At 35.8% G+C, this 21,083-nt stretch overlaps 1 protein-coding gene across 3 annotated transcripts in view; it reads right to left on the bottom strand.

Moving 5' to 3' along the window:
- The window catches only part of BTBD3 (BTB domain containing 3), a 43,019-nt gene that overhangs the window by 6,460 nt on the left and 15,476 nt on the right, over positions 1-21,083 (bottom strand). For 2 of the 3 annotated variants that reach the window (XM_081289117.1, XM_081289118.1), the window contains exons 2-4: positions 1,569-1,842; positions 980-1,070; positions 303-421 (exon numbers count right to left, since the gene is read on the bottom strand). In XM_081289117.1, coding sequence (XP_081145243.1) covers positions 303-421; positions 980-1,070; positions 1,569-1,711 — 353 coding nt within the window. In that variant the 5' untranslated portion in view covers positions 1,712-1,842. Of the gene's footprint in view, positions 1-302; positions 422-979; positions 1,071-1,568; positions 2,400-21,083 lie in introns of all 3 variants that reach the window. The other variant, XM_081289116.1, reaches the window with a different exon arrangement.

Raw genomic sequence — 21,083 nt, 5'->3', positions numbered from 1 at the left:
ATGCCTACACCTGAAAGTTATTTTTCTTTAATTACAAGCCATTAAGAACCAAATTGCTAAACATGCCACTTGCCCCCACATCCTGTGCCAAGGTGTGGATAAATCCACATGCTTTCATTCCACATGCTTTCCAATTAAAGATGAACAGCAGTTTTCTCCAAAAACGTACAGGATAAGCAGCACCCTCTTTCTTCATCAGAGTCTCCTTTTTTTGTTATGCAGAACTTATATTTAACTTTGAAGCCAGCAGGGTACAAATATAGCATAAACAAACTCTTTCCAAACATAGAAATAATGCTTACTTCAGCATGGCGAGAAAAGCAGCAGGTTCGACATCTGGTATACGGATTTCATCTTTGTCCTCGGCAAGTTCTCCGTAAAACATCGCATGGAACACAGAGCTCCCAACAGCTAAGACATACTGTGGAGAAAGGGAAATCTTATTTCATGCACTAAATTGAAAGTGTTTTCAGCAAATCAATCCAGAAAAACAACTCTAAGCAATCAGGTTTAGTAGGCATAGAGTACCTAAACCTGTTCCTTTGAAAAAACCAAGATACAGGGTATTTGGCAGGGAAATATAAGATGTTCATACAAAATAGCCTCTATGCTAATTATTTCAAAGCTTTCAGAGATTAACGCAGGGGTCCCCTCATTGCAACATAAATACAATAAAAGCTTATCTCACTATTTCTAGGAAAGGGGTCAATACATGACTTTCCTAACCTGTCACAACAACTTCCCAGGGCTGGAGAGTTAAGAGGGTATGTTTCTGTGAGAGATATAAAGCAGTATAGTAGGAAACAATGAAAAAATTAAGCGTGGTCAAAGCCCTTTGGATAGGGTATGCTTTCTCTGTAACTGGGGGAAACATGCACTGCCTGCCATTGGCAAGCTGCCCACACCAAGTTCCAGGCTGACTGAGAGGGTCCCTTTTTGTAAATCTCAGGACAAAACCGGTAATGCAGCTGTTGCTTACTTTGTGTCCTGGCAACCGCTGAGTCCCACCTGGTGGCCCAACCACAAAATGTACATCTGCCATCAAATCATTATTGAACATCACCGCATTTCTATAAACAGAGGCAATTCATTAATTCACAGCAGCCAGCATTCTTAATCCCTTTCTCCAACATAAAAAAACCCATAAAAGACTCACAAGCTAAGCAACAGTTTAGTAACTTCATAGCAAAATTTAAAAAATAAAGATTGAAACTAAACAACTGTGTTTGTAGTTATTGCAAACACACAGGAAGTAGCAAAAGTTTTTTTTTTTTTTTAAGTTATACAAACTTTTCACAAGGCTAAGGACAAATTAAAGGTTTCTATTTTTCATGGCCTATAGAATATAACCCTGTCACTTAAATATTACAGCTTGCAAAAACATTTTTGTCTAAGAGGAAAACAGCTGTACTGTTTTGGAAAAGATACAAGGCAGTTTTCCATTACCAATAAAGCTTCTGGGAAAAGAGGAAACACAGATTTGTGTTAAAATACATTACAGGTTGTTCAAAAGCACAAACTTCAACACAGGAAAACTTTTAAAGTACATGTGCTGGCTCAGTACTTACCTTTCTCTAATGGTGGGATAGAGACCCTGCCAGTTGGGGGCCGGGATCAGGTTGTTGTTGCTGAGATTCTGTTGGTGGTACTGCTGGACAGTGGTGCTGCTGGAGTTGGCTGGTTTTTTCCGGGGAAATATATCAGCAGCCATCTTCTTCTTCTTTTTAGTCTTCAAGGTAATTATTTCATAACAAACTGGGGGCAACTTGCTGCTGCTACTGCTAGTGCCGCTGCTGTTATTTGCTTTCTTTGAGCTTTTCTTGGACCTGTTCTTTACCGTCTCTGGAAGCATCAAGAAGAAGGTGAGACATTTCATGTTCTTTTCCTTGTCATCTACCATGAGTACAGTATGTTTCTCTTTACAGCTAGATATCCCAAACTGGTTCAAACATCAAGGAAAACAGGCTGGCCGGAGCCAAGATGTTAACAGAAACCAACAAGCTGATATTTTGCTTCTTTTCTCAGCCAGGCAAGGTGACCTTTTCACTATGTTGAATAGAAACTGGCTTTAAGTTTTATCCAGTACTGGGTCTGTTAAATACATCCCCATCATGATTCCTGTTTCTCTTACTTGCTCATAAAAACAACCGTTTCCTAGATCACCTGAAAACGCTACACTGAGCAAAGACGAGAGGCACAGAGCTGTAGCACTTGTTTTCTGAATTAGGTTAGCAAGATGTGCTGGAGCCGAGGGAGTCTGTTCAGCCAGCTGAAGTTGTGTGGTGAATGGATCGGAGGAGAGTAGGTATTACAGCCCTGCAGATGGAGTCAGACAGCCAGTGCTCGGAGCCAATAGCTGAAGTCACCAATCATGATTGGACCAAGCAAACCAGTGACACCTATTGTAACGTGCATAGTTCTGATATTAAAGGAACAGCAGTTGTATTCTCTGTCTACTGTACATTTAAATAAGATAAACAATGTATGAAATATATTTGAACATAGGAAGAAAGGAGTTTATGCCCACAAATTTCTCTTTAGTTAGAATATACATTTTTATTTTTTCAGCTAAACAAGCAGATCAAATTAACAAAGCATAGGAGAGACAGCTATTTCTAGATTTCTGGTAAAAATATTTTTTACAGCAGCATTTAATTTCAAATATTTTAGACAAAATCCTCTATAGTCTGTAAGTTTAAAAGGATTAACAATAGCAAAACCATATTAAACATATTTATTACATCTGAAAGAGGAAGGAGGTTGTTTTTGCTTTTCATTTTTCAGTGTCTTTAAATGCAAGTTATATTCCAGTATAAAAGAAGAGAACTAAGGCCATGTGTTCATTTTACCTTCCAGTGTTCTCTAGCTCCTGTCTAATGGTCTTTAACAGGACTCCCAGGTCACAAAACATTATTAATTAAGATAAGATTATACCAGTAGGCTGAGCTACACTGAAGCCTAAGACAATTTCTAGATGTAAAAATAACATTCAAATGAGATAAATCTGGTAATCAGTGTTTAAAGGCTGTAATTCACTAAAAATATGTCAGATGGTGCTCTGTTCTGGATCTCAAAATTCCAACTTAACTGTTATTTCCACATTTAATCTTGTTATAATTTTAAAGAATATAATCTACAATTTCTAACACAGAGCCAATAGTAAGGCTATTTAAGATGATAAATGTCTGATGCTACCTAGTTAAAATGCAAACAGGTTCTCTCTGCTTTGGATCAGAATATAAACTACTATATGGTTTTCAAAAATATGAATCCTCCAACAATTTCTAGTAAAAAACAAAACCAGAAACACCTGCTGTAGAGTCTTCATATGCATATTTATTTGTAAAGAGGGACTAATGAAGATATTTAATCTCACCCCTATCTATTTGGATTATTCTCATTTGTGGGAAGCACAGCAGCCACTTGCTGCCCCCCACAATCTAATGTACCCTTCTCAACCACAGCCCTGATTGTTGCATTTTATGTAAGTAATGACCAACAAAATGAGAGCTTAGCATATGAGAACTATTAGTGTTAATATTATAATTAGTAATCTAATAAAGATAATTCCAACAATTTTTAAACTCCCAGAATACTAAATCACTAAATTAAACCAAACAATATCCTCCTTTCTGTCATTACTATTATTCTAAAAACTATTTCAAAGACACTGCAGAACACAACTGTGTAAAGAGAGTCACAATCTTTAGCATAAGGTTACCCATCCCAATTTTATATGGACCCTGAGTGCTGCTAATTTATTGCAATTATTGTATTATCAACCACAGGGCTAATATATCATACATCTATACATACAAATGACCTTCAAATACATTTTAATGAACAAAGACAACGGGATCTGGAAAGGAGTTTAAAAAAGCACCTGAAAAAAGGCATGAAGAAACAAGTAGGCTCCAATTTAGGTATCTACTCAGAATATGGTTAAAAACCAAAGGATTTCAATTCTCCACTGCTACTGAACTTGGATCATATCCCTCCTCAGCAAGGCCCCACCCTGGGAAGGCCCTTCTTACAGAAATTCATCTCACAAATCTAGTATCTGGCTTTTCAGGTCAGAAGTAATCAGGATGGAAAGAGACACCAGCCACTTTGAGGAGACATCATTAACTAGCAGATGAATGAGACAAAATAGAAATGGAGACCCTCATTGCTATACAAAATTACATATAAGAGGTTGTGAGGGGAATGGGAAAATAAACAAGGAGAGAAATGAATTACAGTAGATGGGGTAGAGAGAGAAGATGTGAGGGAAGGGGAGGGGGGATAGTAGGGGATAGGAAAGGTAGCAGAATACAACACTTACTAATAGGGCATTATGTAAAATTGTGGATGTGTAACCGACGTGATTCTGCAATCTGCATTTGGGGTAAAATTGGGAGTTCATAACCCACTTCAATCTAATGTATGAAATATGATATGTCAAGAGCTTTGTAATGTTGTAAACAACCAATAAAAAAAATGTAAAAAAAAAAAAAACAACAGAAAAACATACAACAGCAACATGGAAGGCTTTGTAATTCTTATTCATTTTGCATATAGCTCAATATTCACCACAAAGAGAGCCTCTAAAAAAATATGGCTTTTGCAACACTAAGTTGAAGAAAAAAAAGAGTATATGCAAATACTTTTAAGAAAGAAAATTCTATAACATTTAGAAAATGATCTTTCTGAAATTAAATATTCAAGTTATGTGGAAAATTAAATTTTGTAGAAAGGCTTGAAAATCCCAGTTAAATGAAGTAGTGCTAAGTCTGAATCACCTAGAAAAGTGCTGCAAAGAGGGGTATCATTAATTTTCACTCAGGTGAATGTTGGGACAGATGAGAACAGCTGTTTAAAATCAAGACAACGGGGGCTGGGGTTGTGGCTAGCATGCGTGAGGCACTGGGTTTGATCCTCAGCACCACATAAAAATAAAATAAAGGTATTGTGTCCACCTATAACTAAAAAATAAATATTTAAAAGAAATAAAATCAAGACAACAGAAAAATGATCAGACAGCTATCTTTTCTTGCCACAGTAATAAGTCGGGTAATACAAGTTCTTGCTACTAAAAGTGTAGTCCCAAGATCCAAAGTAGTATCTCTCAGGAGTGTTTACTGAAACCCACAATCTCAGCCAGATTCTGCATCACAATCTGCATTTTAACAAGACCCTTCACATTTATAAATGGTATGGAATTCAAGTTTGAGGAAATAACTCACAGAGAAACTAAGGACATTATAGTGCCTTCCCAAAAATCCCACACCAACATTTCAGCTCTCAAGTGAATGAACAAAACAACTCAAACCATTTTAATTTGATTTTGAAATAAAAATTAGCCCTTCATATCTTGTTCTGAAAGTTCTTCTGGTTAAATGTCAACATTTTAGGAATAGGGGTGCAGACAGCCAACTGAGAGGGCTTAGGATATCTGCTAATCCTATGGAAAAGAAGTTTAAGATCAGATTATTTTAAAGGATAATGACAGAAATTATTTTAGTGGGAAAAACAAAGGATTCAAAAATGCCAAGTGTGAAGCAGATGAACTATCTTTTTAAAATAATCTACTTCACAATTCTGTTTCAAAAAATTAGCAATGCAGCGGGGTAAAATTAGTAACAAAGTAATATGGTTCAATCCTAGCTGGACCACTTGAAGTAACACAGGGACAGCAGGGATTTAAACAAATCATTCAGCCTTTAAGGGCCTCAGTTTCCAGTTATAAAGTGAAGAGGTTCATTTACAATAAAAGAGTGTTTCTCATCTAATAGATGAGTTTCTCCAACTGTACACTCAATCCATAGTAAGAAGTACATTTTATATTCTGACAGTATAAATACAAACACATAGATGCATACAAATCAAAAGAATGAACAAAACAAAATTTACTCTGATATTTTCTACTTTATTCTTTTGTTTTGTTTTAATCTGGACCCATTCAATTGTTCTCATGATCACAGTTTAATAAACATTGATCTAGAGTATTTTGAGGGGCATCACCAAAGAGTTTACCAACCAGAGTTTTTTTCTATCAAGAATTTGGACCAAGAATACCAGATGGAAAAGTAAGGCTCCACCCACAATGAGGTATCCATGAAACCTTTCAACCTGCAGGTAAAATTGGCAATGTGCATTTATTTTTCTGGAAAGAGTAATGATAGCTTTCATCTATCCTTTTGAGTAATCCATGACACCTAAAACAATAAAATCTCGTGAAAACTCTAGTATTGATTTAAATATACAATTTTATGACTTATTCTCCCTTGATTAAATATAAACAGTTGAAAATCCCATCTATTCAGTCTATAACCCAAACCTATCACATACTGGGTTGAAGGACAGTAAAGGATAACAGCCTAAGACCTACTGTCAAATTTTAACTCTAACATGTCTTTCCAACTAGCATTCCATCACTTGTTCTTACACTTACACTTCCTGGATTTTATAGCTGCTCTGAGACACAGTGAGTCTGCCTTAATGAGGTAAATATCTGATCAAGAAACCCACCAATCTTTAATGAAAGCATTCCCAAAACATACCATGCTGATTATTATTGCATGTTGTGCATACAATAGGAAAGATTAGGAACCAAGCTCAAAACTTGTAAGTTAATAATAGTGGGGTTTCAGTTCAGCTTACAAGCACCACAAAGTTAAATCACCATGATCGATTTCATTAAATTCTCAATAATGACAAAATTACCAATAGAATTTAAGGTCCAAAAGAAGGTTTACAAGCTGTCCTACCTTTAGTACAATTTTACATACACAGATTGGGGACATGAATGAGATTTGGAATTGAAAGGGACTCCAGAAATCATGTAACACAGCTGTTGGCTCACAGATAATGCAAGGGGATATCAGAAATTTGTAAAGATTGGTGAAAAGTCCACAATTAAGTAGTGGGGCAACACCTGGACTAGAAGGCGGAACTGCATGCCACGTTCTGTTTATTCCACTCTGATTTTCACTCACAGTAATCAGTCCATATCCTTACACAATGTTCTGTTTGTATTTCTAATCTACTGTATAAGAAAAATACATGTGCAGAGTTCAGAGATGAAAATCATGAACATGTACCATTCACAGCCCTACAGGAGCACACTACAGGAAAGAATGCTGAGACACTTTCTGGAAAGAAACAGGAAAGAATGTAACAGGAAGGAAGAGCCAGGAGGAAGCCTAGTGAAAAACAGAAGAGGCTCTCCACATAAAATGAAAGTTAGAAAACCAATCATTTACAGTTAACATCAAGTTCTACATCCACAACTCACAATACTGGCAACTCTTGTTTAACTTGCTCTAACTCTGGACTCTGTCTGGACTTGTACATGGTTTACTATAAGACACCTAAAAAGTAACAGCAGTGAGGTTAGCTGAGGTTTAAACAGGGCAAAGCAGAATAAAAAAAATATCACTTTAAAAAACGATTCATTGCACATAACAAAGTAGTTTTATCTGATAAATCAAAATGAAATAGTATTTTGTTTTCCTTATTTTTTCTTTCAATACTAAGCAAAAGTTAGTTATACTTGTTGATTTGGGAGGTAAGAACATAAGTGGCAAAATATTGGCAGTTCATAAAGATAGTAGCAGCTGCTGGAAAACAAACTATATGCTTGCTAAATTTGGAAATAAATATGGAATCAAGCATTGGCAGCATATATAGTGAAAAAAAGCAAGAGCCAAATGACCTTAAGGCTAGTAACTTAGGATCTGTGAGTCTCATCTGCCAAATGGGTAATTATATCCAGTTCACCCTCTCATGTTTACAGTAAATGCAAAATTATATGTTTGTAAAAGCACTTTGATAAAGGTGGAAAACACTACAAAGGTAATCTCTATTAACATTACTTGTGATGCAACCAACAAAAAACACAAAACCCCAAATAAATATGGCTCCCTATCCTTGTACTCTTCCAGGCTGCATAGCTCAAGACCTCTCTCTCCAAGCCTACCTCTTGCCCCATCTGTAAGCCACATGGGTCCTGAGTGGCTATAAATCTTGCTCTGATTTTGCAAATGAGGGTCAATAATCAAGATGCATTGTTTTATGTTTTGATCAGATCCACACTCAATGTCTGAATCCTGTAGCATTATTTTTAAAGCTGGACTTGGAACCCACATTCTAGGCCACTGTGGACTTCAAACCACAATGATGCCCTGGTGTACCTACCTTCTGACAAAGCCTGAAGCTTCAAGCAGTCTGTCTAGCCAGCCACTCTATAATGTCTATGCTAGCAACTCAATTTGGCCTCTCTCAACAATGAGCCAGTACGAACTATAACGCCAAGAGTAATAACTAATATAAACCTTTGAGCATGGCATACCTACCCAGAGCTGTCTAGAAGGATGAGGCTCATGGTCAGTTTTACCAATTCATCTTCTTATCACAACACAGACCTCCAGTTAATCCTGAACTGTACTTCTTAAATTTAGGGAGAAAAATGCCTAAAGTTAGAATGGGACAATTCTCAGGAGGCAGGAACAATGATTCTTTTTAGAATTCTATATGCCACTTAACAAGATATTTCATGATTACAGCTCTTAAACATACTGTGTCTCAGGTTGCATCTTGTTTGGAATACTAAACAACTCATCTAAATTCCAAATTATTCTCTTTTATATGTTAAGTGAAATGATCTTGAAAAGGAATATTTAAAGTTTATCATGAGAGATTCTAAAGATCGCTACTTAAAAGAATAAAAGTTCTTTTATAGAGTTTAAGATACTTCAGTAAAAAAGTAGTCAACTGGAAATTGTTACATAATATAGATGATCTTATAGATTTCCTCAAATATGTGATTTCTTTTCTGATTCTGGTTTTCAAGGATTAAAGAAACTATATAATATTTGGCAGAAATAATAATTTTAAAAGTTTCCTTTATATTTAATATTATGATTATGACCTTTACACAACTAAAGTGCTATGTGTAAATATATGTGCCATATTCTATTGATTATATACTTCCCCACAAACACACATACATTTTAGCATCTCTGAAATTAGGTTGTATCTTATAATTGATGGCATCAACTGAATATAACTATTAGGATTTTTTTCCTTAGTGTACACAAAACAATGGCATATCTTATAACTAATGGCACTTGACAGTCAGTGAAATAAGGAAAAATTTATGTAATTCAAAAGAAAGAAAGGAATTTCTTCTTTAGGTTTGTTAATTATTCCCTTAACCAAGCAAAATGATGGCTCAGAATTCTGGCTGAACTACATTAGAATAATTGAGCTTTCATCAAGTAGTCATTTGATAAAGTATATAATCACAATTCTCAATTGAGACTGCTACTATGACAACCGTTGATATGGTAGAAAATCTAGATGGAAATCTCAAAATGAGAACTTCCATTGCTAGGACTAGTAAGAATTCCAGCATTAATATAATCCATTTCTAATACTCTCCCATAGCACACAATTATACACGTATATAAAACTGATTCAGAGTCTGTAACTTTCTGGGCAATATTTGCTGAAGAAATTTATCAATCTAAGATTAACTTAAAACATCTTCCTATAAAGCATAAACCTAGAGCTAAATGAGTCCTTAAAAGATACTGAGTACTTTCAAACTTCAAACAAATAGAATCTAAAAATGTTAGTTTAAAAGGGAGAAATATTATCATATTATAATGATCCCATTACATACATATATCGACTTTCTGTTAGGTACTTAACACAGTTTAACTAAAGAAATGTCCAGGGCTCAGGAAGTCTCTTCTGAAAAGTCTTAAAGGGAGATAGTCTGTTCCAAAAGGAGTTATATCCTACTAGAAACAGCTGGAACAGAACAACCTCACCCAACCATTCTGTGGCTTTTTCCAAGTCATTTGCTTTAGATGACAGAGGAAGAAAATCATGCGTTTTGATCAAAGAAAACAAGCTAGTTCCAAAGATACTGTTTACTTTGGCTGGTGATTTTTTTTCTGATATTAGGAAGATAATCAACAAGAACATCTTCACAATCATATCAAAATCCAAAGCCCCTGACTTATATACTTAAAGAATATCTTACTCTGCTTGGGAAAGTCACCCCTTTCCAGTGAGCACATGCAATGGAATAAAGATTCTAGCAATCTCCAAACCACTAAATATTCTGCATCAGTCCTGACTATTAGTGAAACTGCAAATGTCCATTTTTTTCCAACATTCACAAATCTTAGGGAAAAACCTTTATGAGAAATCAAAGATTCCAAATTCAAGTTAACTATGTGTATTGTTAAAAGTTAGTCACCCAAGGGTGCTTAGAAAAAAATTTTTCTCCCATTCTTCTACTTATCCCCTGCCTCCCCAAATACCTGAATGAGACAAATAACTTTAGATTTTAAATTGTTTTGAGAAAAGGCAAGGCCAGAAAACTCTGAAAGACATTTTTTTTTTTTAATTTTAGCAACACTTCACAGAAAAGACCCATTATGATTTTTTATTTTAATTATCATAAGGGTCTCACTTAATTAGTACTTAATGAAACATCATCCTTCATTTCTACAATGTATGTGATTAAAATGAAACATGGTAATTAAAGGAAAACAACACAAGATCTAAATCTAAGAGGTCTGCTATGCTGAGTGAGGTATGAAAAATACTACTGTAGGGAAAAGAAAAAAGTTGTGAAATTAGAAACTACTTTTACTTTCAACTTCCAACATATCTTCTCTTAAGTAGATACCAACAGATGTAATCAAAGTCACATACATTACTAAAATGAGTAAAATTATTCCCCGACAAAAAACACTATGTGGCATTAGAAGCCTGTGACAGGGTTAATGTAGAAACCAACTTCTGGCAAAAACTCAAAGTAAAATCTCTCCTGAGTCCAAATTAAAAAATGGTTTATGCTACTTGTAATTAGTTTTAACCTATATCCCCTGGGCATGTTTTGAAGGACCCAATATTAAGGTACAGTGTACTATAAGAGCTGGTATAACCTTAACTATATCAATACCAAGTAACCTTCAGAGACTCTTCCCATTTGCTGCAGGAAATAATCTGGCACTGATAAAGTACTCCTTTGTTGCTCTCATCCCTCACACTGTTGAAATCAGACTTGAAGCTGAGGAGTTTATATACTTAGCTTGACTTCATGTGTCAGAACTAAAAAAAAATTAGGTATTCCAAACAAAAATTAAAGTCTAATAATATATTCAGCAAGTCTATTTTTCATTTTTGTAATTAAGATCTACTATTTAAGTAGGCCAGTACTTGAACTACCCAGAGGTATAAAATAAAATAATCTAATTGCTCATAAAATAATACTCAAAGTTGTCTCACTTATAAAGTCAAGACTATTCATGGAGACTTGATATTAATTTGGGTTTCCCCAATCTCTATATCACATAGACACAGGCAGACAGCCTTTATATGTGGACCTCAACTCTAATGAGCAGACTAAAAACATTATAGTCAAAATACACCTTCAAAGGGTGGCAACTCAACTGTCGGTACCGAAATTTTGTTTTAATAACATAAGCAGCAGCCATTTCTTTAGTTAACAGTTGCATGGACTTATACATATGAGATCCATGCTAATGATGATAACTGGAACCAGACCAAGAAAGAGCAGAGAGTCTCTGAATATAGTTTATATTATAGAGAAGAAAAAGCAGTGAGGTTGGCAGGAAGAAATGGAGCCATGTGCAGAGTGAGAAACAGTCCATTTTGCAGGGTAGGTGAATAAAGAAGACAAGTCAAAAAAAGCTAATGCTGACTGGAGCAATGACAGAGCTCCATAATGCACAATTCGTGTGGCTTACCCTCACTGAGAAAGCTAACATTTGAGTCAGTTTCCTCTTCTATAAGTAGGTAGCTGTGGGATGACCGGATTTATTAAGAGTTTAGTACAGGAATCCTAGTTGATGTCAGTATTTGCTTAAAGTAATACCCCCTTATAGAATTTAAAATAAAACATTTTTCAAAAGACCAAAAAGAGCCAGGTACAGTGGTGCACACCTGTAATCCCAGTGGCTCAGGAGGCTGAGGCAGGAGGATTGAGAGTTCAAAGTCAGCCTCAGCAACTTAGTGAGGCCCTAAACAATTCAGCAAGACCCCATCAATAAATAAAAATGGCTGAGGATGTGGCTCAGTGGTTGAGAGCCCCTGGGTCCAATCCCCCTTAGCATTAAAAAAAAAAAAAAAAAAGAAAAGAAATATCAAGTGCAGAGAGTCTCAGAATATAGTTTATAGAGAAGAAAAGGCACTGAGGTTGGCAGGAAGCAATGGAGCCACGTGTAGAGTGACAAAGAGCCTGTTTTGCAGGGTAGATGAAATCAAGAAGAAAGTCTCTGAATATGGTTTTATAGAGAAGAAAAGGCAGTTTAAACCATGTGCAGTGGCAAAGAACCTGCCCAAATCTAAACTGTACTTTGTGATGCTCTTCCTACAGAGGTTATCAAGTGAACTGAGAGTGGGCTCTTCTGCATGCCAAATGCATGCAGACAAAGCATCTACCCAGATAGGGTAAATTTTATCTCACATTTCTCAATGAGGGGAAGCCACTTGACTTGCAATGCATTTTGGATCTCTGTGACCCCACTCCAACTCACCATCAGTTCTTTTGATTTGTTCTTGTCGTTTACTCATCCTGTAACCAGACAATACTTTCACATTACAAATGGTTCCATTGCTTTATACCATCTTCACTATCTTTTCTTCCCTACAAAACCGCCTACTGAAATTTTACATGTCCTTCAAGATGCGGTCCACAGGGTAGAAACCACAGCAAGGGGACTAGGGTTGTAGCTCAGCAGTAGAGCGCTTGCCTGGGTTCGATCCTCAGCACCACATAAAAATAAATAAATAAAGTAAAGGTATTATGTCCAACTAAAACTAAAAACAAACAACAAAAAAAGAAATCTCAGCAAGGAAGGTTTCCTGATGCTTCCAGACTCTCTATGGACAACTGCAATACTTTCTCACATTCTATTTTTCCTTATGTTGCCTGACAAGAGTGTTCATTATCTGAGGACTGCACCCTATATTTCCAATGGGAGCTAACAGTGCCACACCCACACACCTGGCTTTTCATTGGTTATATAAGAAAAGGTTCAAACCCAACACTCCAAGTCCAATTAGCACTCTAGATTACATTTGTGGAGTACAGCTAGTCTAGAGATAAAATTGTCTGAGACTGAGGTTTATAATATGTTTTAGTTGTCTGAGTTGCAAGTTTAAACTATGTGCAGTGGCAAAGAAACTAGATACCTATTAAATGTGTCCTGGGGCTCTCCTGAACATGTCTAAGCACAAATATAGAATTATAATACTACATTCATCTTGCAGCTAATCCAAATGAAAATACTTAAAACTCAACTTAAAGCAAGTCCCTACATGTGCTCAAAGTAAGGCTTCATTAGAAGTCTAAAATTCAATGTAATGTAGATATTCAGAGAGAAGTATGGGTTAACCAGAAATAAGAATCAATTACCAGGACAAAGCTGCTTTTATCAACCAACTTCAATTCATGGTCTGGCATATTTATTTATAACACAAATAGAGAATTTTGGTGATTTAATGAACTGGAAAGAATGAAAAATTCTCAGTAGCTCACATGAAAGGAGTAAAGCAGTAATATGAATAATCCCCAAAAATGGATAATTAAAAAGACTTTTTATGTGGCTGTGAAATGTGTTTCGTCTGTATTTAACATTGAATGGATGAATTTCCACTACATTAGACACACCCAATCTTCAAACAAAGTAATAAAATAGGCTTGTGTATACAGGGCAGTCTACAAACTCATGCTTCCTCTGCAAACAAATCACACTGCTAGTATGGGAGATACCTCATTTTAGATGGCTGCAGAACATGGGCACAAGCAGCAAAAATACACTATTTATATCTCTGCTTTACTCTACTAAAAACCAGAGTGTAATCAGGCATTTGACTTAAAATAATAACAACCACCACCTCAAATTCTCAACTTCAGTCTATAGTCCCTTACAATATTGTATCAAAATAACTGGAAATGGTAATATCAATAATGAAGTACCTAAATATTTTGGGCATGGCTAGAAAGTCTCTGGGTGGACTACTGCCTTTAGCAAAGGAAACTTGTACCACCAAAAATGATTTTAAAAACCATTAGTAGTGCTGAAAATGTAAACAAACTGTTTTAAAGTCACAGTATGAGTTTTATTTTGGTCAAAAACAAAAAAAAAAATAAAACTGTTTAAATGTTCATATAGCAAATTCAATTAGTTAGAAGTTTTTCTTAGAAGGTAGGATAAAGTAAATATATTCTGAGTGTGCCTGTAGGATATGTGTATGATTTGAAACCATTAATCATTTTAAGCAATCCTGAACTTCACCAGTTAAAAAAAAGTATCTGAAGTAGGCACAAGTGACAGAATCCCTCGGAAGCCTCTCAGCAACATCTGGTCCTAGTGACATGACTAAATGACCTCATAGGAGGCCCATTTGCTTCAAACAGAAAGACAGGGTTTTCTTCAGAAGCTCCAAAACAAAAGGACAAGTTTTCACTATCAAGCTTCTGGTTCCTTAGCCAATTGAAGGTCACCCCAGGGAACCCTGAACAGCTGAAGGGAAGACAGGCTCAAGGGCCCATCCAGTCACCTTTTCTTCTCCATTCTTCACCATTCCCACCCACATGATGGGGGATTTAGGCAAGTAGTGAAACAGCCTGGGTGAATGAATGCAGATTAGCTACTGTACTTTACCAAAGTACTGTTTCTTGAGGAATCATTGGGAGACGCATCAGTAAAAACTGTTTAATTTATTAAACCTCAACCCTTGAGTACATACCTTCTTAATATTCTGTGTCACGAAATGGGGAAGCATGCATAAAACATTTCTGATGAAACTGAAATAGAATGTCTGCCTTCTATTTCTTCTATTGAGAAAAGACACTTGTTCAACTGTTTGTGTTACGAGTCAAACCAGTAGCTTTTTAAAAACATCAGTGTCACTTAAGAGAATAAAGTGTGCTTATTCAGACTGAGGTATCTGGCAGACATTTTCTCAACAATGAATGAAGTGAGCCTGTCACTTCAAGGAGAACTGACAGTATTTATTGCTGATGATAAAATTCAAGCTTCAACCAAAAATTAGAATTTTGGGAACCTTGATTATGAAACCATAAGTCTGACAGCTTCCTAACACTTAGACTGTTCTGATGGGAGCAGTGATAGTAGATGAATGTGATTTATTTGATATTATATAATGAAAAGTGTCAACATCTGAAAGATTTGCATTACTCAGTGAAATAATGTTTCCTAATAACAATGCAATTACTGTACAGAATCATACACTGGTTTAAAAAAATCCATTCAAAGTACAAACAGATCAATGGATTTTAGTACAATAACTGTACAAAATGTTCAAAGATACAGTTTTATATTCCACATGCAATTAATCCAAAAAATTACCACTTATCAAGTTTGGGTGAGGTATCAAATATACACAATTATCTGGAAAGGCTTTAAAATATTCCTTTCTTGGGCAGGGGATATAGCTCAGTTGGTAGAGTACTTGCCCTGGGCACCACACACACACACACACACACACACACACACACACACACACAAAATCCTTACTTGTCCAGCTACTTTATCTGGATAGGGTCAGATTTTCTTCGTATGTTTCAACCAAAATAGCTACTTATTTTTAAGTAAATATTTAGAATTTTTATATTTCAATTTCTACTCCAGTAAAGATTAATAGGTATGACTCCCACAAACAAGTTTTCTGGGCTTTTCAAAATATTTCAAAGTACAGAGGGTCCTAAGACCAAAATGTATGAAAACAACTGATGCCCAGATTCATAAGTAGTTTGGAATTTATTGGTAAAAACTTTCTTAAAAAACTACACATGATCAGGGCCAGGGACAGGTTTTTACACATACCTGTTTTCCTATTTCACTCAACTAGAAAATAAGAACTAATTCTTAGAGCATAATTTCCAACCATTTACTCCAAAATAATTTTTTGTACACTGTAGACAGACTGGAGGACGCAAGAGAAATATGACAATCTGTGCCACAAAAACTAACATCAGCATTCAGAGCTAATATTCTGTTGTTCATTACACTGTGTGGCAGCTCGGCACTGCCAGATCTCAGAAGATTCACAGACTATGAAATACAAGATCATTTTAATTGATACCTTAGGTTGTTTTAAAAAAAATTAAATAAGCTTTTGAGTAGACTCTATTCCTATAAGCTTCACACACACACACACACACACCAAAAAAAAAAAAAAAAACAGAAATAAATATTTTTCTACACATTGCTTTCTCCTATACGAAGCAGCAACCTCTGCTGCTCTCCAAAGTAAGCATGGCTGTCGATGCTCAAGAAAATTTTTTCACTGTTTTTTCATTTAAAGAGACACATTTGATAGAAAATGCTCCTCCCATCAGTGTCATTTTATTATCTACCTAAATATTATACTGATACGATTGATAGTAGATAGTATACAATATCAAAACGTTCTAACAGATTAAATAGAAGAAAACGGCTTGTTGGACATAAGGTTAAGACTTTGAAAAATTCCAAAGAAAATATTTCATCTACCAGCAATAATTTTTCATTAAAAATAGTCTTTTACTTACAAAGTTGGTATTGAAACATTTTCTCAGCTTCACTCTTCAAAAAATGTTTGAGGTTGTGCATCTTAACAGGATTCTGTTTCTCAAATTATTGCACACTTAATAATGATATCATGTTACAGAAAGACTGTACAATCAAATATAGCTTGTCCTGATTTGGGGCATTTCATTTTTTTATAATCCAACCCAAACATTATTATATACTGACATCTCTAATCCATACCCACATGGTCACATAACTCCCTGACTAATGTTGATAGAGTATATACCAGAAGTCTTTTGCTAACCAAGAGTTCAGGATTGATTTTGGCATTCTGATGAGACCTTCTTAACTTTGGTAAGATAAAGTCTCTAATAAAGTAATCCAAAATTTCAGGTAAGATGGACAGATTCCACAGGTCTCGAAGAAATACTGATTAAATGGTATAAGTTAACTAGAAAATATACTAATTGCAACAAAAGAAGTTAGACAGCATGTATTAAATATGTGCTGAAATCACCAGAGCGAGTGGTGGGGAAATCTACCATGCAAGACTGACCATGACTGCACAGTGTACTCTTCCCTCCACTCTCTCTCTACATTCAGGTAACAGCTCACCTTCCAACAGAAGCACTCCAGCTTCAAGCACATAGGTGCCCTATATCCCAAGGTGGGCACACTCTGGGATGCAACTCCACTTACAAAGGGGTTGGGGCAAAGGCTGCATAAGAGACAGCAACAACTGAATCTGTCCCCTTGAACAGGGAGGTGCTTCTATGGAGCTTCTCACCATTTTGAATGTTGGTAATAAGATTATTGGGGGAACAGTAGTCTGCTCTAACCCCAATTAAGAATTTTATCAATTTTCAGACTTTCTACGAACATAAATAATTCCCTGAAAGCACATTAAATGTAGTTTGACTTTATTATAATTACATTCAACTCTCACCTACATTTTCCATTAATGCAGGTTATGAAATAGGTGGTGGTCTATATTATAAGTCCTTCTCTGTTCACAGAGATTTAAAATATAATTGTATCTGAGGGCCAAAATAAGTCCCTCACTACTGAGTAGATATGTTTGCTTGTGCTGGATAGGCAAGATCACTACTTCCAAATAACAAACAAACAAACAAACAAACAAAAACAGATGAGTAGAAGAAGCAAGGGAGCAATTCAAAAGAACTAAAACACTTTCATGAAGACAGCAATCATTACAGAGTCTCTAAACAAAATGTAGAACTACAAAAACAAGGTCTGTTTTCCAAATGGGCTATCCAGTAATGTAGCCTAAAGGATGGGAAATGCAATCCATCATCAGAGAGTAAGGTCAACACTTTCCATTCAGACTTGGCCCATAGTAGTGACTATTTAGGATTCAATACAAAATAACTTTTTAAGGATGTGATTTTCAAAAGTGTGAGTCTTCATAATAGCAAAACAGATCTAATCAGAGTTTAAAAGTCAAGACAAATTCATCAGGTAGACTGAGTCAGAACAACATGCTTATGAAATTTTATTTCTGTATGGTAATAATGGCTAAAATGTTTACACCTCTAATTGAACAGGGGGCTTTTCTTGCTCATATACTATCAGAAAAATTAAGTAGAAATAACATACATGAGGAAGTAGATACACCTTGAAAAGAATAGTAGAATTGAAAATTTTCACATTTTTGTGTTTAGATAACAGCTGTAAGGCTTATACATTTCTAGAGATGCATTCATCATGATTTTTACTGTCTAAACTTTAGTTGCTTTATCTCTAAAATAATTATCTTTTGTCTTATAAGAGACACCACTTAGCTGCACAGCAATTCCAAACAGTACAAATCATTCAAATATTTCTTATTCTCTTAAGAGTCTGAGTTTTTTAGATATTCTTGGATTTGAAGGGCACAAAAAGAGACTAGAAACACTTTAAGTGCAACTTGAAAAATACTGCTATAATGATTGCTATAGGGATGACTCCAGTATACTCTTGTCTGTGAAACAGAAGGTAAAGGACTGAAATCTTTGATTTTGTGGATTTAGTATCATGTTCAATCATGTGCCTCTCTGGGGTCTGAAGAGTTTCAAAATCACCTTATAGAAATGATTTCAGTTAGAACCTCACAGGGAAAAAGGCTTAAAGGAGACATGAACGATGTCCTGAATACTAAGAAAGCATTGAAGAAGAAAATGGTTACATTCCACTTTAAGAGATAAATGCCAATGGGTTAGAGAACAAAATATAGTTCATTGATATTTAACAGGGAACCCAGGCATATTGTAAAAGGCTTCTCAGTGATATGGCTATCTATTATTGATTAAGCTAAAATCTGAGAGAAGTTTGTAGAATTCACAACTGAGGCTCTTCTGAAAGTTAAGTGTGACCTGGTCCTACACATTAACACAGCTTAGTGCTTTACACACGTACCCTATTTAAACCTCATAAGCATTCTCTGTATCAGTACCACCATTATAAATTTTACATGCCCTGGAACTTCTCCCTTACTGGTGGGATACTAAACCACTGGTGTTAGATTCACAAATGCCAAAAGATTATGCATATACTGCTTTCTCATGAATTCACTGGGGGGAAAAAAATGAAGAAAGACTATATTCATTCAAAAAATATTTACTGACCATCTTCTATGTGCTAGGCACTTTGGGGACACATTAATGACCAAACATGAAATATTTAACTGGGCACAGTAGTGCGTGCCTATAATCGCAGCAACTTGAGAGGCTGAGGAAGGAGGATTGCAGGTACAAAGTCAGCCTCAGCAACTCAGCAAGGCCCTAAACAACTTAGTGAACCCCTATCTCAAAATAAAAAACCTGGGGATGTGGTTCAATGGTAAAGCACCCCTAGGTTCAATCCCTAGTATAAAAAAAATAAGAAAAGAAAAATTTGCCTTGATGGAGCTTATAGTCTAGCAGGGGTAGGGGAGAGAGACATTTCACACACAAAAATAATAATAAAATAATGTATCCTATTAGTGATTTAAAAGGTAACATATAGTATAGAAAAAGAAATGGCAGAGCACTGCATGAGAGATACAGGCTACACCTGGCAATTATAAAGTGAAGACTTGAAGATGAGGGAGTAGATCGTGAACATATCTGGAGTGCGGGATGCAGGCAGAAGGGAAGCCCACAAAGTGGGAATATGCCTGCCATGTTCAAGGAAGAAGGAACCATGGCTGGAGTGGAGAACAAGAGGGAGAAAAGTGGTGGAAGAGATCACAGTTAGCAGGAACCAGATTGTAAAGGACTTTGTGACTCTTAAGGAATCTGGCCTTTTTTCCAAGAGATCACTAGAAGGTTCGGGTTCTTGTTGCTATTTTGCTGGTCTATGTTTGTGGTACTGGGATAAAAACAATCTGACTTAATATTTTAAAAACATTACTCTGGTTGTTATATTGCTAAAGAGAAACCAGGGAAGGAGAAAGGAGACCAGTTATTTGTTAGGAGGCCACTGCAATAATCCAGGCAATAGATGCTAGAAACTAGGGCAAAGATGCTGGAAGTAGAGGTTAGAAAAGTGGTCCGGATTTACTCTGAAGGCAGGATTTTGGAATCATTTATGAAGACAGTGCAACAGGACTTGCTGCCAGCCTGGATCTAGAAAGAGAAAGAGAAGAATCAGGATGACCCCAAGCCTTTAGATATAAACAACCTGGAAAATGAAGCAGGATGCAGGTGGTGAAGGTTTGCCAGAAAGATCAGAAATTCTGCTTTGGTACAGTTAAGACTGAGTTATATTTTACATATCCAAGTTACTTGAAAGAAGTAAAAAAAAGCAGTCAGCTCTACAAGAGTTGGAGATATACATTTAGGAGTCTTATGCAGCTACATGGTATTTTATTCTAGACTTGTGATTATCTGTGCCAAGAGCTTGGCAGGAGCTGAGCCTTGGTCCTTTACAAATTAATAGACTGGGTTAGAAGAGAAAACTAGCATAAATTTTAAAAACAATGGAAAAGAGGAAACCAGCAGGCCAGTGGTACAGAAGGAAAAGCTGAGTGTGTGGAATCCTCCAAAATCAATTGCAGAAAGGGCATCAAGAAAGAAGGGAGGGAGCTAGGGATACAGCTCACTTGATAGAGTGCTTGCCTTGAAAACAAAGAAGGTATGACCAATTTTATAAACTGATATAAATAGTATAGATGAGAAATTACTGTACAATTTAGCAATGTGAAATACTGTCTTTCAAAAAAAGCTCTGGTGACTTGTCTTCTACCCAACTTCACTCAAGATGATTACGCACTGAATACCACATAATGTTTCAATGTTCTCATGAATTCATTGTTTCAAGAATTATCCCCAAGGAAGAATTTGATCCAGTTTGATATTTGAGACTCTGGTCAGTAGACTTGTACCAGTGATAAAATGCTGATGCCAGTGGTCATTTGCTAATATGTAATTCACATCCCTTAAAAAACAAAAATAATTTTAGGTAAAATTGGAAATAAAAGGATAAATTTCCTTTGTCCTGATGAAGAACCATGATAAATCAAAAGCCATTATTTTTTTC

The sequence above is a fragment of the Spermophilus citellus genome (genome assembly GCF_964194105.1).
Source record: "Spermophilus citellus genome assembly, chromosome: 4".
Lineage (NCBI taxonomy): Eukaryota > Metazoa > Chordata > Mammalia > Rodentia > Sciuridae > Spermophilus > Spermophilus citellus.
Note: the sequence above shows the minus strand (reverse complement) of the source record. Positions and strands in the feature narration are given on the sequence as shown.